This window comes from Chiloscyllium punctatum, chromosome 15 (assembly GCF_047496795.1).
Source record: "Chiloscyllium punctatum isolate Juve2018m chromosome 15, sChiPun1.3, whole genome shotgun sequence".
NCBI classification, from domain to species: domain Eukaryota; kingdom Metazoa; phylum Chordata; class Chondrichthyes; order Orectolobiformes; family Hemiscylliidae; genus Chiloscyllium; species Chiloscyllium punctatum.
In genome coordinates, this window is record NC_092753.1 from 85782322 (window position 1) to 85799340 (window position 17019).

Here is a 17019-nt window from a genome sequence, read left to right on the forward strand (position 1 = left end):
CAAGGAACTTGGAACCCAAGTGGAAAGATGTTGTGAAACTTAAAGGGTTCAGAAAAGATTTACAAGGACGTTGCCAGGGTTGGAGGGTTTGAGTTATATAGGGAGAGGCTGAACAGGCTGGGGCTGTTTTCCCTGGAGCGTCGGAGGCTGAGGGGTGACCTTATAGAGGTTTACAAAATTATGAGGGGCATGGATAGGGTAAATAGGCAAAGTCTTTTCCTTGGGGTAGGGGTGTCCAGAACTAGAGGGCATAGGTTTACGGTGAGAGGGGAAAGATATAAAAAAGACCCAAGGGGCAACTTTTTCACTCAGAGGGTGGTATGTGTATGGAATGAGCTGCCAGAGGAAGTGGTGGAGGCTGGTACAATTGCAACATTTAAGAGGCATTTGGATGGGTAGATGAATAGGAAGGGTTTGGAGGGATATAGGCTGGGTGATGGCATGTGGAACTAGATTGGGTTGGGATATCTGGTCGGCATGAACGGGTTGGACCGAAGGGTCTGTTTCCATGCTATACATCTCTATGACTCTATGGTCTACCAGTGGCTGAGAAACACCAAGATTGAAGTATGTAGTAGCAGAGAGGGGAATTTCTTGTCACATTGTCAATAAACGAGCAAATTTTGGGAATGCTTCCGTATAGCATTAAAACATAGACATTTATGTGTAACTGAAATTGGGGAACGGTACACAGTAAATATACACATCCATGTTTTTAGTAAATATTCTGTTGCTCTTCAGTGCAAAGGTTCACACATAAAGAAACTCTAAATAAATCTAGTCCCACTTGCCAGCATTTGGCCCATATCCCTCTAAACCCTTCTTATTCATACACCCATCCAGATGCCTTTTAAATGTTGTAATTGTATCAACCTCCACCACTTCCTTTGGCAGCTCAATCCATACACACACTACCCTCTATATGAAAACATTGCCCCTTACGGCCCTTTTAAATCTTTCCCCTCTCTTAAACCTATGTCGTATAATTTTGGACTCCCCTCACCCTGGGGAAAAGACCTTGTCTATTTACCCTTTGCATGCCCCTCATCATTTCATAAACCTCAATAAGGGATGACCTCACCCCTCAGCTTCCAACACTCCAGGGAAAATAGCCCCAATCTATTCAGCTTCTCCCCAAAGCTCAAACCCTTCAACCCTGCCAACATCCTTACACATCTTTCCTGAAACATTTCAAGTTTCACAACATCCTTCCAATAGGAAGGAGACCAGAATTGCATGCAATATTCCAAAAGTGGCCTAACCAATGTCCTGAACAACCCAACTCCTATACTCAATGCACTGACCAATAAAGGCAAGCTTACCAATGCCTTCTTCACTATTCTATCTACCTGCAACTCCACTTTCAAGAAACTATGAACCTGCACTCCAAGGTCTCTTTGTTCAGCAACACTCCCCAGGACTTTACCATTCAGTGTATAAGTCCTGCCTTAATTTGCCTTTCCAAAGGGCAGCACCTTGCATTTATCTAAATTAAACTCCATCTGTCATTCCTCAGTCCATTGGCCCATCTGATCAAGATCCCATTGCATTCTGAGGTAACCTTCTTCGCTGTCCACTACACCTCCAATTTTGGTGTCATCTGCAAACTTACCAACCATTCTTCCAACGTTCACATCCAAATAAATGATAAAAGGTAGTGAACCCAGCACAAAACCTTGAGGCAGACTGCTGTTTACAGGCCTCCGGTTTGAAAAGCAACCCTCCACCACCACCCTGTCTTCTACCTTCGAGCCTGTTCTGTATCCAAATAGCTTGTTCTCCCTCTATACTAAGTGAGATATCAGAGGACACCAGTGCCCCTGGAACCACATAGAAACAGGAATTAGAAAAAGAATGTGAGGGACAAAGATTAACACAAAAGAGACAACTGGGACTAGACTCAAGAGTGATCTCAACAGATATTTACCTAAATCTCCGAAGCTGTCATACTCATTGACATACTCTTTCAAGTGCACAGCTACGTGGTCGCAGAACTCTTCCATCGTCTTCCCAACAAAGGCACAACCATCCCATTCACAGGACAGTACCAGTTCCAAGTACTTGATGCTTTTTCCAGGGGCCATGTTCCAACCAGATCATTCCACTCAGGACGTTCTTCTCACCAAATACTACAGATGATGACAAAACAAAGATTTTCCGATAACATTTCTTTTCCCAAATAAAAGAAAATAAAACAAGCTCAGAATTGGTTCTCACCATCCCCACTGCTGTGACAGAAGATCCAAAATTATACTTGATCCTTTAGACTGAATAGTGCCCTACAGTGGCAGCTTGAATCAAAACAGTAAATCACATTGTTCAAGGATACCAGGTCATTTGGGAACGTAGTGCATGGTTTTGTGCAAATTAGAATGAGCTTTTTAATAATATTAGGAAAGATTCAATCTCGGCCAAATCAACTTCAAAAATTGGCAAAAAGAAACACGGGCAAAAAGCCCATATCACTCCAAACCCTTCCTATTCATATACCCTTCCAGATTCCTTTTAAATATTGCAATTGTATTAGCCTCCACCTTTTCCTCTGGCAGCTCATTCCATACACATATTACCTTTGAGTGAAAAAGTTGCCCCTTTTATATCTTTCCCCTCTCACCCTAAGCCTATGCCCTCTAGTTCTGGACTCCCTGACCCCAGGGGAAATACTTTGTCTATTTAACCTATCCATGCCCCTCATGATTTTATAAACCTCTATAAGATCACCCCCTAGCCTCCGACGCTCCAGGGAAAACAGCCCCAGCCTATTCAACCTCTTCCTATAGCTCAAATCCTCCAACCGTGGCAACATCTTTGTTGAAATTCCAGAAAGCGTCACTGCAAGTAGGAATTTCAATATTTATCATGTTGATTCAATGTGCCTCATACAATAAATGTATTTTAACATAAAGTCAGAAGCATATCATTATCTACTATGATCAACAATTTGCCAAAGGATGAAGAATACATCGATCTGCTTTGTTAATTATATTGGTTGAGGAAAGATTGTTGGCCAGGATATGAAACAGGGGGTTCTCCTGAACAGTGCCAAGAGACCCCTACAACTAAATTGTTTATTCATTCCGTGCCTAACATCGCTCCATAGGTCAGCTCCTCAGGGTTGGCACTGAATAAGTTCTGTTCAAGTCAGCAATACTACTTAAAGGGGAAATCCTAATTCAGCTATTGCTTTCAACATATGCCAACATTTTGCATGGGCATTAGAATATTGCAATTTGACAGACACAAAACTAGTAGCATGCCAAACAATGTATAGGACAAAAGCACACTGGATTCAGGAAATCTGAAATAAAAATAGAAACCAATGGCACTTATAGGTCAGAGTAGCCTCTGTGGAGAATGAGACAGACAAAGTCAACTGGTTGAATTTTCCACAACTCATTGTGATAGGGTTTGAGAAAAACGAGTGGATCGAGACAGATTCCCAGCACTGGGAAAATGTTTTTTAGATCCAGGATGGGATGTGGACTAGGTGTCCATTGAACGGAAGCAGTCAATTTAAACAGTTCCAATTAAGTATATATTTTGTATTTTGTCAGAGCTAGAACAGAGACAGTTAGAGGTCATCACAGCAGATAGCGAAGAAGAAAAAGTCACTGGTCGGTGTAGTCTATAGGCCACCAAATAATACTATCACATTGGGACGGGAAATAAACAAAGAAATAATTCAAAGTTTGTGAGAAGATTTGTAGCTCGGGTGCTCGTTGTTGTGGTTCTCTTTGCCGAGCTGGGAATTTGTGTTGCAGACGTTTCGTCCCCTATCTAGGTGACATCCTCAGTGCTTGGGAGCCTCCTGTGAAGCACTTCTGTGATCTTTCCTCCGGCATTTGTAGTGGTTGGAATCTGCCGCTTCCGGTTGTCAGTTCCAGCTGTCCGTTGCAGTGGCCGGTGTATTGGATCCAGATTGATGTGCTTATTCATTGAATCTGTGAATGAGTGCAATGCCTCTAGGAATTCCCTGGCTGTTCTCTGTTTGGCTTATCCTATAATAGTAGTGTTGTCCCAGTCGAATTCATGTTGCTTGTCATCTGCGTGTGTGGCTACTAAGGATAGCTGGTTGTGTCGTTTCATGGCTAGTTGGTATTCATGGATGCAGATTGTTAGCTGACTTCTGTTTGTCCTATGTAGTGTTTTGTGTAGTCCTTGCATGGGATTTTGTGCACTCCATTGCTTTCGTAGCAAAACCAACCACCCCAACACACACAAAAGAAGTTGCATCAAGACACTATTAGAAGGGCCACAACAAACTGCAGTACACCAGAACTGCAAAAAGAGGAAGAACACCTATACAATGTATTCGCCAAAAACGGATACCCGCGCAATTTCATCAACAGATGCCTAAGGGAAAGACAATGGAACGAGGACATGCCGCAAACCAAAGGACTAGCCACACTACCATACATCAAGAGCATTTCTGAACTGACAGCCAGACTACTGCGACCACTAGGACTCATAACAGCACACAAACCAACAGCCACTCTCAGACAACTGACCAGAACGAAGGACCCGACACCCAGCATGAGCAAAACCAATGTAGTGTACAAATTCCCATGCAAGGACTGCACAACACACTACATAGGACAAACAGGAAGACAGCTAACGATCCTCATCCATGAACACCAACTAGCCACGAAATGACACGACCAGCTATCCTTCGTAGCCACACACGCAGATGACAAGCAACATGAATTCGACTGGGACAACACTACTATTATAGGATAAGCCAAACAGAGAACAGCCAGGGAATTCCTAGAGGCATTGCATTCATCCACAGATTCAATCAATAAGCACATCGATCTGGACCCAATATACTGGTCACTGCAACGGACAGCTGGAACTGACAACCGGAAGCAGCAGATTCAAACCACTATAAATGCCGGAGGAAAGATCACAGAAGCGCTTCACAGGAGGCTCCCAAGCACTGAGGATGTCACCTAGACAGGGGACGAAATGTCTGCAACACAAATTCCCAGCTCGGTGAACAGAACCACAACAAAGAAATAATTAATGCCTGTAAAAATGGTACGGTAATTATCATGGGGGATTTCAATCTATATGTTGATTGTTCAAACCAGTACAGTCAGGGTAGCCTTGAGGAGTTCAATGAAGGTAACCATGAGTTTTCTTAAACAGTATGAAAAAGGAACTGACAAGGGAGCAAGCTATCCTACATCTGGTCCTGTAAAAAGAGACAGGAATAATTAATGATGTAATAGTTGGGAATCCTCTTGGAAGGAGCGATCAAGTATAGTTGAATTTAGAATACAGATGGAAAGTGTGAAGATAAAATACTAGGGTCCTGTGCTTAAACAAGGGAGAAGACAATAGGATGAGGGAGGAGCTGGCTAAAGTAGACTTGAAACAAAGACTTTATGGAGGGACAGTTGATGATCAGTGGAGGCTACTGAAAAGCAATTTTTCAAAGTGCTCAGCAAAAGTATATACCAGTGAAAAGGAAGGACTGTAGGAAAAGGGGTAATCTGTCACAGGTGACTAAGGAAATAAGGGAGGCTATCAAAGTGAAAGAAAAGGTATACAAAATGGCCAAGATCAGCAGGAAATTAGAAGACTGGGAAAGCTTTAAAGGTCAAAAGAAAGCCACAAGAAGAGCTACAAAAAAAACAAAGATAGATTATGAGAAAAAATAGCTTAGAATATAAAGACAGATGGCAAAGTTTTCTATAAATTATAAAACATAAAAAGAGTGGCGAAAGTAGATTGGTTTACTTTCTATGGTTTACTATATCCCATATAGTAATGGCTGAGGCATTGGATAGCTATTTTGTGCCTGTCTTCACAGTGGAGAACCTGAATAACATGCCTGTAATTGACAAAGAGACGAAGACAGGTGAGGGCTTGGAAACAATCATTATCATGAAAGAGGTAGTGTTGGCAAGCTAACGGAGCTAAGGGTAGACAAGCCTCCTGGCCCTGATGGAATGCATCTCAGGGTTCTACAAGAGTTGGCAGGAGAAATAGCAAATACACTTGTGGTAATTTTCCAAAATTCATTGGATCCTGGGACAGATTGGAAAACAGCAAATGTGATGCCACTGTTTAAAAAGGGAGTTAGACAAATGATGGGGAATTATATACCAGTTAGCTTAACTTCTGTAGAGGGGAAAATGTTAGAGTCTATTACCAAGGAAGAAATAACAAGGCATCGAGATAGAAATTGGCCCGTTGGGCAGACGCAGCAGGGGTTCATGAAGGGCAGGTCATGCTTAACTACTCTACTGGAATTCTATGAAGACATTACAAACACGGTGGAGAACAGGGACCCAGTAGATATGGCGCACCTAGATTTCCAAAAGATATTCTACAAAGTGCCGCACAAAAAGCTGCTGCATAAGATAAAGATACAAGGTGTTGCAGGCAATGTATTAGCAATGGATAGAGGATTGGTTAAACAACAGGAAGCAAAGGGAGGGAATAAATGAGTACTATTCTGGTTGGCAATCAGTGACTAGTGGTGTGCCTCAGGAATCAGTGTTGGGTAGCAGTTATTTACAATTTATATAGATGATTTGGAGTTGGAGACCACGTGCAATATGTTAGTTTGTGGATGACACTAAGATGAGTGGTTGAACAAAATGTACAGAGGACTGTAAAGGCACATGAATTGTTTAAGTGAGTGGGCAAAAGTCTGACAGATGGAGTACAATGTTAATAAATGTGAAGTCATGCATTTCAGTTGGAATAACAGTAAAAAGGACTGTTATTCGAATGGTAAAAAAATTGCAGTACTCTGCTATGCAGAGGGACCTGGGTGTCCTTGTGCATGAATCACAGAAGGTTGGTCTGCAGGTGCAACATATAATTAAGAAGGCAAATGGAATTTTGTCCTTCATTGCTAAAGGGATCGAGTTTAAAAGCAGGGAGATTATGTTGCAGTTGTATAGGGTGCTAGTGAGGCCACACCTGGCATACTGCACGCAGTTTTAGTCTCCTTACTTGAGAAAGGACGTATTGGCACTAGGAGGGGTGCAAAGGAGATCCACAAGGTTGATTCCAGAGTTGAGGGGGTTGGCTTATGAGGAATTTAGAAGAATAAAGAGAGATCTTATAGAAACATAAAATTATGAAGGGAGTAGATAAGACAGAAGTAGAAAGGATGTTTATACTGGCAGGTGAGACTAGGACAAAAAGATATACCCTAAAAATTAGGGGGAACAGGTATAGGACTGAATTAAGAAGGAACTTCTTCATCCAGAGGGTTATGAATCTATGCAATTCCCTGCCCAGTGAAGCGGTTGAGGCTTCCTCAGTAACTGTTTTTAAAACTAAGATAGATAATGTTTTGAAAAGTGAAGGAATTAAGGATTGAATTTTCCTTCTCCTAGTCACCTCAGCAGGAAGCAAACTGACCCAATGGGGCTGCTGGTAGGTGACAGAAGCAACTGAACATGTAAAACTGTGGCAGGACAAGGAAAAGGAGTGTAGGTTGAAAAGAAAATGTAACGTGTTGATGAGCAGAAACCTAAAGTTTCAAATAAATGATTTCCTGAAAATGCAATGTAATAAAGTCACCATTGTACCACAGGAACATAGGGCTGTTCTCATAAGAGAAGATTACTGGTAGCGAATTTAACTTAGGGTGACGACACCCCAGGAGAGTGATGAGTTTGAGAATGCAGGACCTTCAGACAGTATGGTATGGGGATCAATTTGCTCAGTTGGCTGTACAGCTGGGCTGCGATGCAAAGTGATACCAACAGTGCAAGTAGATAAACAACATTTGCATTTTATAAAAAGAGAGAAAACAGTAAAGAAATAACGATAAAATTTAAACATAACAATAATTAGACCATGGTGCGTTGTGAACATCACATCACAGCAAAGATGTTAAAAAATTACATATTTAGAGAGAAAGTATTGTACATCATTACTCGTATATTACCAAAGCTGAAAAAGCATATTTATGAAGAGAAACAGATTTAAGATGAACTATGTCTAGTGAAATAATACTCTATTAAGAAATGCTAGAAATACTTAGTAGTAGGCCTAGCAGCATCTGAAGAGAGTTAATTTTTCATGTTGATAAAATTTTAATCAGAAAACCACTGAACTGGCAGTTAACTGTTTAGTAACATAGGAGGAAGCCATTCAGCCTGTCGAGTCTTTTATAGAGGTAAAAACAATGACTGCAGATGCTGGAAACCAGATTCTGGATTAGTGGTGCTGGAAGAGCACAGCAGTTCAGGCAGCATTTATAGTCATGCAGCACAAGAGACTGACTCCTCAGTCCAACCAGTCCATGATGAACACAATCCCAAACTAACTAGTCCCACCTGCCTCCTCCTGGCCCATACTCCTCCAAACCTTTCCTATTCATGTATCTATCCAAATGTCTTTTAAATAATTGCACCCACATCCACCATTTTCTCAGGAAGTTCATTCCACATGTGAACCACCGTGTAAAATATTTGCCTCTCATATCTTTTTTAAAATCATTCTTCTCTCACCTTAAAAACGTGCCCCCAGTCTTGCAATCCCCATCCTAAGGAAAAGACAACTAACATAAACTCTACATGTACCTCTCATTACTTTATAAACTTCTATCAGATCACCTCTCAACCTCCTACCCTCTAATGAAAACAGTCCCAGACTATCCAGTCTTTCTTTATAACTCAAACCTTCTATACCCAGCAACAGCCTGGTAAATCTCTTCCGAAACGTCTCCAGCTTGATAATATTCTTCCTATAACTGGGTGACCAGACAAGGTGTTCCAGAAGAGGCCTCATTAATATCCTATACAACCTCAACATGACTTCCCAACTCCTAGAGGAGAAAGTGAGGACTGCAGGTGCTGGAGATTAGAGTCGAGTGTGGTGCTAGAAAAGCATAGCAGTTCAGGTAGCATCTGAGGAGCAGGATAATCGATGTTTCGGGCATGAGCCCTTCATCAGGAATGAGGCTTGAGGGTCGGGGGGCAACTGAGGGATAAATGGGGGGAAGGTAGCTGGGAACTTGTTAGGCAGATAAAGGTAGGAGAGGAGGAAACGATAGGTCAGAGAGGAAGGTGGAGTGGATAGGTGGGAAGGAAGATGGAGAGATCGAGAGGACGGTGCTGAGTTGGAGTCTTGGGACTGGGATAAGGTGGGGGGAGGGGAAATGAGGAAACTGGTGAAATCCACATCGAGCCTGTGTGGTTGCAGGGTCCCAAGGTGGAAGATGAGGCACTGCTTCCTCCAGGCACTGGTTGGTTAGGATTTGGCAATGGAGGAGGCCCAGGACCTAAATGTCCGTGGTGGAGTGGGAGGAAGAGTTAAAGTGTTCGGCCACGGGGCGGTGGGGTTGGTTGGTGTGGGTGTCCCAGAGATGTTCTCTGAAATAATCCGCAAATTGGCATCCTGTCTCTCCGATGTAGAGGAGACCACATCAGGTGCAATGGATATAGTAGATAACGTATGTGGTAGTACAAGTAAATTTCTGTCAGATGTGGAAAGATCCTTTGGGGCCTTGGACAGAGGTGATAAGGGAGGTGTGGGCACAGGTTTTGCACTTCTTGCATTGGCAGGGGAAGGGGCCGGGAGTGGAGTGTGTGCTGGTGGGGTGGATCTGACAAGGGAGTCGCGGAGGCAATGGTCTCTCTGAAACATAGAGGGGTGGGGAGGGAAATATATCCCCAGTGGTGGGGTCTGTTTGTAGTTGGCGGAAGTGGTGAAGGATGATGCAATGTATCCAGAGGTTGGTGAGATGGAAGGTGAGGACCAAGGGTGTTCTGTCCTTGTTGCAATTCCCTCCCCTTCCTGGACCTCTCTATCTCTATCTTCAGCGACCGACTAATCACAGACATCTACTACAAACTCACTGACTCCCACACAAACTTGGATTACACCTCCTCCCACCTTGCCTTCTATAAAAATGTCATCACTTATTCCCAATTTCTCCACATCTGCTGCATTTGCTCCCAGGACGACCAATTCCACCACAGAATATCCCAGATGGCCTCCTTCTTCAAAGTCCATAATTTCTCCTCCCATGTAGTTGATGATTCCCTGCAGCACATCTCCACCACTTCTCGCACCTCCGCTCTTGAACCCCACCCCAACAATCGCAACATTTCCCCTCCCCCCCACCTTATCCCAGTCCCAAACCTCCGAGTCGGCATCACCCTCCTGACCTGTCCATCTTCCTTCCCGTCTATCTGCTCCACCTTCCTTTCTGACTATCATGTTCCCACCCCATCTTCATCTACCTACCACACTTCCAGCTACCTTCCCTCCATCTCCGTCCCCCTCCTATTTATCTCTCAGCCCACTCCGGCCCACAAGCCTCATTCCTGATGAGGGGTTTATGCCTGAAACGTCAATTCTCCTGGTCCTCGGTTGCTGCTTGACCTGCGGTACCTTCCCAACTCTTTTATTCAAAGGACTGAGCAATGAAGGCAAGCATGCCAAATGCCTTTTTAACCAACCTATTTATGACATAAACTTGAAAGAATTCTGTACCTATACCCCTAGGTCCCCTTGTTCTATAACACCTACCCAATGCCCTACCACTAATGTGTAAACCCCACTCTTGCTTGTTATAACAAAATGCAATACATCACATTCACCCAGATTGAACACCATCTGCCATTTTTCAGCCATTAGATCATCGCTGATCATCAACTTCAATGCTATTTTCCTAAGCTATTCCCATCCCTTGATGTCTTTAATCTCTAGAATTGTTGTCTCTCTCTAGATGCTGCCAATGCTGCTGACTTGATTTAATTTTAGTTGTTATTGAAAAGTGTGGTGCTTTAAAAGCAGAGCAGGTGAAGCAGCATCTGTGGAGCAGGAGAGCCGACATTTCAGTCTTTTAGAACATGTTTTTATACTTCTAATAATGACTGATGGCCTGCAAGAAACTATCACAGCTTTACTTAAACTATTTTTGTTAAATTATAATCTGTATGATCTTCTAGTCCTGACAAAATGTCAAACTGAAATATCTGCAATATTTCATTTTCCAGAGACTGCCCAACCTGTTGAATGTTTCCAGTATTTTATCAAATTTCTGAATTCAATCAAGAACACAATCCTAAAATCCAATTCTGACCCAAACTCTAAAATCTAATAGTGACCCCAATTCTGATTTTATGCTCAGTCGTATTCTCTGATCCTATCTCCCTCGGCCCTGACCCCAATCATGGCCTTTAATCATATCCTGAATCGGATCTTATCCAAAATCATATTACCAATCATGACCCCTGATCCTATCCCCAAATCTGAGCTCTGACCATGACTACTGATGCTAACCCCAATCCTGACATTGATCATATCACCAATCCTGAACAGCCTATCCCGATCCAATCCCTGATCTTATCCCAGATCCTGACCCCTTACTTTGTCCCAAATCCTGATCCCTAATTCCCTGATCCTATTTCTAATGGTGACCCCGTTCCTATTACTAACTGTGATGTATTCCCAATGGTGACCCTGGATCCTGATCCTAATCCCAGTGGTGACTTCTGATCCTATTACCAATCTTGATCCTATTCCCAATGGTAACCCCTGATTCTAGTCCTAATCCTGTTCCTATTTCCAATGGTGACCCCTGATCTATTACCAATCCTGACCACTGATCCTATTCCCAATCCGAGTCCTATTTCCAATTCTGATCTTATTTTCAATGATGGCTCCTGATCCTATTCCCAATTCTGTGCCTATTTTCAATGGTGATTCTCTGATCCTATTCCCATTAATCTTATTCCCAATAATGACTCCCTGATTCTATTACCAATCCCAGTCCAATTACCAATGGGGACTCCCTGAATTTATTCCTAATCCCAGTCCTATTCCCAATGGTGACTCCTGATCCTATTGCCATTGGTGACCTCTGATTCTATTCCCAATCCCAGTCCTATTCCCATTGGTGACTCCTGATCCTATTCCCAATCCCAGTCCTATTCCCATTTGTGACCTCTGATCCTATTCCTAATCCCAGTCCTATTCCCAATGGTGACCTCTGATCCTGTTACCAATGGTGGCCTCTGATCCTTTTCCCAATGGTGACTTCTAATCCTATTCCTAACCCCAGTCCTATTCCCAACAGTGGTCTCTGATCCTATTAGCAATAGTGACCTCTGATCTTATTCCCAATGGTGTCCCCTGATCCTAATCCCAATAGTGGCCCCTGAACCTAATCCCAATGGTGGCCTCTGATCCCAATCCCAATGGTGGCCCCTGATCCTATTCCCAATAGTGGCCTCTGATCCCAATCCCAATGGTGGCCTCTGATCCCAATCCTAATGGTGGCCCCTGATCCCAATCCTAATAGTGGCCTCTGATCCCAATCCCAATGGTGGCCTCTGATCCCAATCCCAATGGTGGCCCCTGATCCCAATCCCAATGGTGGCCCCTGATCCCAATCCTAATGGTGGCCCCTGATCCCAATCCTAATAGTGGCCTCTGATCCCAATCCTAATGGTGGCCCCTGATCCCAATCCTAATAGTGGCCTCTGATCCCAATCCTAATGGTGGCCCCTGATCCCAATCCTAATAGTGGCCTCTGATCCCAATCCCAATGGTGGCCTCTGATCCCAATCCCAATGGTGGCCCCTAATCCTATTCCCAATCCTGGTTCTGTTCTCGATCCTGACCCTGACCCAGATCCTAAATTCAACCTTGCTTCCTAACGTTCGGCTCGAATGTGAACGATAAACACCAGCCCGTGCAATGTGCCCTGTGTGGGGTGGCCCGGGTCTGTGCGGACACTCACCGCCGGCTCAGGATCAGGCCGCACTCCCCACGCGCTCACCTCACAGCCCGTTACTATGACAACCGGGGACGGACCGTGCCCCGCACACCCCAACGACTCCGCGCCCGGGCGTGGACCTGCTCTCACCCAGCGCGCGCACGCGCGCACCCTGACCGCACTCCTCCCGTGAACTGTGCACACGCACGCGCACCCAACACAGCCCAGCCCAACCCAACCCCACGAGCCGCGCTCCCACTTCCCCGGCGTCTCCGTCTCGCGCCGCTCACCCTCGCATTTACCGCCTTCAATGACGTCCCGCCCCCACCCCACATCCATTGGTCCGGCTCCACCTGCCTCCCGTACCTTACGTACCCCTGATAGCTCAGCCAATGAGGTCCGACAACTGAGGCGAACAGCCAGCCAATGGCGACGCTGTACACTGCCACGCACGGCGTCGGGCTGCATCGAACGGCAAGGCCGCCATCTTTGTTGGGGGCAGTCGTGGAACAATCCCCAATGAAGTAGGCCACTCAGCCCCTCATACATTGACCTCCCGGCTCTAAAACGTCATGGCTGATGTGAGTGTTGCAATTTCCTGCCAACGTCAGATATCCTTATCAAGAATTCTTGTACCTAAACATTATCAAGGATTCTGCATTCATCACCTTTTGAGGAAGATCACAAAAATCCACGAGAAAAATATGGTTTTGAAGAAGTAGGCCCAAAACGTTAACTCTTTCTTTCCACTGATGTTGCCTGGTCTCTGGGTTTCTCTGGCAATTTCTCCGCAGTTCTTGAACATAGAACATTACAGCACAGTACAGGTCCTTTGGCCCTCAATGTTGTGCAACCAATCTGAAGTCAATATGTCCTGCACAATTCCCTTTTTTGTCCATATGCCTCTCCAATGACCATTCAAATGCCATTAAAGTTGGCAAGTCTACTACTGTTGCATGCTTCCACGCCCTTACTACTCTCTAAGTAAAAAAACTACATCTGAAATCTATGTCTATCACCCCCATGCTTTCCATCACCATCCAGGGCAAAAGGCTCTCACTGTCCACCCTATCCAGTCCACCGATCATCTTGTAAGTCTCTTAAGTCACCTCTCAACCTTCTTCCCTCTAACAAAACGTGTCAAGTCCCCCAGCCTTTCCTCATAAGATCTTCCCTGCAAACCAGACAACTCCTAGTAAATGTTCTCTGTACCCTTTCCAAATCTTCCACATCCTTCCTATAGTGCGGTGACCAGAACTGTATGCAATACTCCAAGTGTGGCTGCACCAGAGTTTGTACAGCTGCAACATGACCTCACGGCTCCGAAACTCAATCCCTCTATCAATAAAAACTAACACTCCGTATTTCTTCTTAACAACCCTATCAACTTGGGTGGCAACTTTCAGGGATCTATGTACATGGACACCTGAGTTCTCTGCTCATCCACACTACCAAGAATCTTACCATTAGCCCTGTACACTGTATTCCTGTTACTCCTTCCCAGGTGAATAGCCTCACATTTTTCCACATTAAACTGCTGCTCCTTGGTTGGTGCCTGAACTGCTGTGCTCTTCCAGCACTACTAATCCAGAATCCAGTTTCCATGACTCAGCCCAGCTCTGCAGCTTATCTATGTGCCTCTGTAACCTGCAACATCCTTCAGCGCTATCCACAACTCCACTGACCTTTGTGTCATCCACAAATCTACTAACCCAGCCTTCTACACCCTCATCCAGGTCATTTATAAAAATGACAAACAACAATGGCCTCAAAACAGATCCTTGTGGTACACCATAAGTAATTGAACTCCAGGATGAACATATCAACACAACCCTTTGTCTTCTTTCAGCTAGCCAATTTCTGATCCAAACCACTAAATCGCCCTCAATCCCATGCCTTTGTACTTTCTGCAATTCTGATCTTTAGTTAGAAAAGTACTCCAATTTTAGATGGATGACTCCTTATTTTTGAATAGTGACACCAGAGGGAGGCGAAGGTCTGTTGGTATTATTACTGGACTCTTAATTCAGAGACCCAATGTACTGGGGATCTGGATTCAAAACATATTGCGGCAGATGGTGGAATTTGAACTCAATTAAAATCTGGAATAATGAGTCTAATGATGATCAGGAGTCTATTGCCAATTGTCAAGAAAAAAACCCATCTGGTTCACTAACGTCCTTTAGGGAATGTAACTGCCATTCTTGGGGAGACGATGGCCAAGTGGTACTTTTGCTAGATTATTAATCTAGAGACCCAGGACTTCATCTAGGGTCTTAGTTCAAATCCCACCACAGCAGATAGTGGAGTTTCAGTTCAATAAAAATCCAAACCGCTTCCAATGAATTTATATCCTTCCTTAAACAAAGTGATCGACTGCGCACAATACTTCTCATGTAATCTCACAGAAACATGGAAGGTAAATGCACGAGTAGGCCATTTGACCCTCGAGACTGATCTGCTATTTAATATGGTCATGGCTGATCAATCCTACCTCCCCACCTCACAAGAGCTATATCTACCTCCTTGAAAACACAATGTTTTGGCCTCAACTATTTTCTGTGGTAGTGAATCCCATAAGCTCACCACTCTCTGGTGAAGATGTTTCTCCGCATCTCAATCCGAAAAGTTTAGCCCCTTATGCTTAGACTCGTTGTGGACTCTCCAACATTGGGAATATCCTTCCTGTATCTAACTTATCTAGTGCTATTAAAACTATTATAGGTTTCTATGAGATTCCTTTCATTCTTCTGAAATCCAAATACATTCCTAACTGATTCAATCTCTCCTCATAAGTCAGTCCTAACATTTCAGACATCAATTTGGTAAACTTTATATTGCCTCTATCGCAAGAATATCCATCCTCAGATAAGGAGAACAAAACTGTAAGCAGTATTCCAGATATGACCTCACCAATGTCCTGTACAATTGCAGCAAGACATCCTTGTTCCTGTACTTGAATTTTCTGGCTATGGGAAGGCCAACATAGAATCAGCCTTCTTTATTACTGGCTGCACCTGCACGCTTACTTTCAGTGACTACTGCATGAGGACACCCAAATGTTGTTGAACATTTCCCCCACTCAATTTACAGCCATTGAAATAATAATCTGCTTTTGTACTTTTGCTACAAAAGTTGATAACCTCACAATCATCCATACTATACTGCATCTGCCAATGCATTTGTCTACTCAGTCAGCCTGTCTGAATGGGATTTGTCAGCTCTCAATCCCATCAATTTCTCCAACACCATTCTTTTTTACTAATATACTTTGCTTCAGTTCCTCCCTATCACTAAATCCTGTGTTCCCCAATGTAGCTAGTATGTTAGCGAGTTTTGAGAAGATTTGTAGCTCAGTTTGAGGTTCTGGATTTAAGTTTTCTCACTGAGCTGGAAGGTTCATTTTCAGACGTTTCATCATCATACTAGGTAACATCTTCAGTAAGCCTCTAGTGAAGCATTGGTGGTATGGCCCACTTTTTATTTGTGTGTTTAGGTTTCCTTGGGTTTGTAATGTAATAACCTGTGATGTCATTTCCTGTTCTTTTTCTCACAGGATGGTAAATGGGATCTATATCAATGTGCTTGTTGATTGAGTTCCGGTTAGAGTGCCGTGCTTCTATGGATTCTTGCGCGTGTCTCTGTTTGGCTTGTCCTAGGATGGATGTGTTGTCCCTTTCAAAGTGGTGTCCTTGCTCAGCTGAATGTCAAGATACTGGTGAGAGTGGGTCATGTCTTTTTGTGGTTAGTATTTGTTCATGTATCCTGGTGGCTAGTTTTCTGCCTGCTTGTTCAATGTGTCCTTACATACAGATGAAGAAGGACAACACTTTGATTGGGATAATACATCACCACAGGAAATGACATCACCAACCCAAGGAAACCTAAACACATATAAAATGCAGGCCATATCACCAGTGCCTCACTGATGATGTTACCTAGTAGGGTGACTAAATGTCTGAAAACGGACCTTTCAGCTCAGCGAGCAAACTTACATCCAGTATCTACTATGTTATTAGTGTCCTTTTTGAAAACAAAAGCAAAGTATGAATTTTGATTATCAGCCATTTCTTTGTTCTCCATTATAAATTCTCCTTTTTCTGACTGTAAGGGACAGACATGAGTTTTCATCACACCCAGATAAACTTTTCCAGTTAGTTATGTTCTCGGCAAGCTTACTCTCATACTCTATTTTTTGCTTCCTAATCAGTTATAGAGATGTGGAGATCTGTTTTTTTCTTTCCCATTTTAAGCTTTTTTTTGCATCAAAACTCTCTGTAACTTCCCTCATAAGCAATGGTTTGGCACTGTTCTCTTTA

At 43.6% G+C, this 17019-nt stretch overlaps 1 protein-coding gene across 6 annotated transcripts in view; it reads right to left on the bottom strand.

Moving 5' to 3' along the window:
- LOC140486485 (histone H4 transcription factor-like) overlaps positions 1 to 17019 on the bottom strand; it is a 59254-nt gene that overhangs the window by 36498 nt on the left and 5737 nt on the right. The window contains exons 1-2 of one of the 6 annotated variants that reach the window (XM_072585711.1): positions 13067 to 13085; positions 1928 to 2129 (exon numbers count right to left, since the gene is read on the bottom strand). In XM_072585711.1, the coding sequence (XP_072441812.1) occupies positions 1928 to 2084 (157 nt within the window). In that variant the 5' untranslated portion in view covers positions 2085 to 2129; positions 13067 to 13085. The other 5 variants (XM_072585708.1, XM_072585712.1, XM_072585707.1 and 2 more) reach the window with 5 other exon arrangements.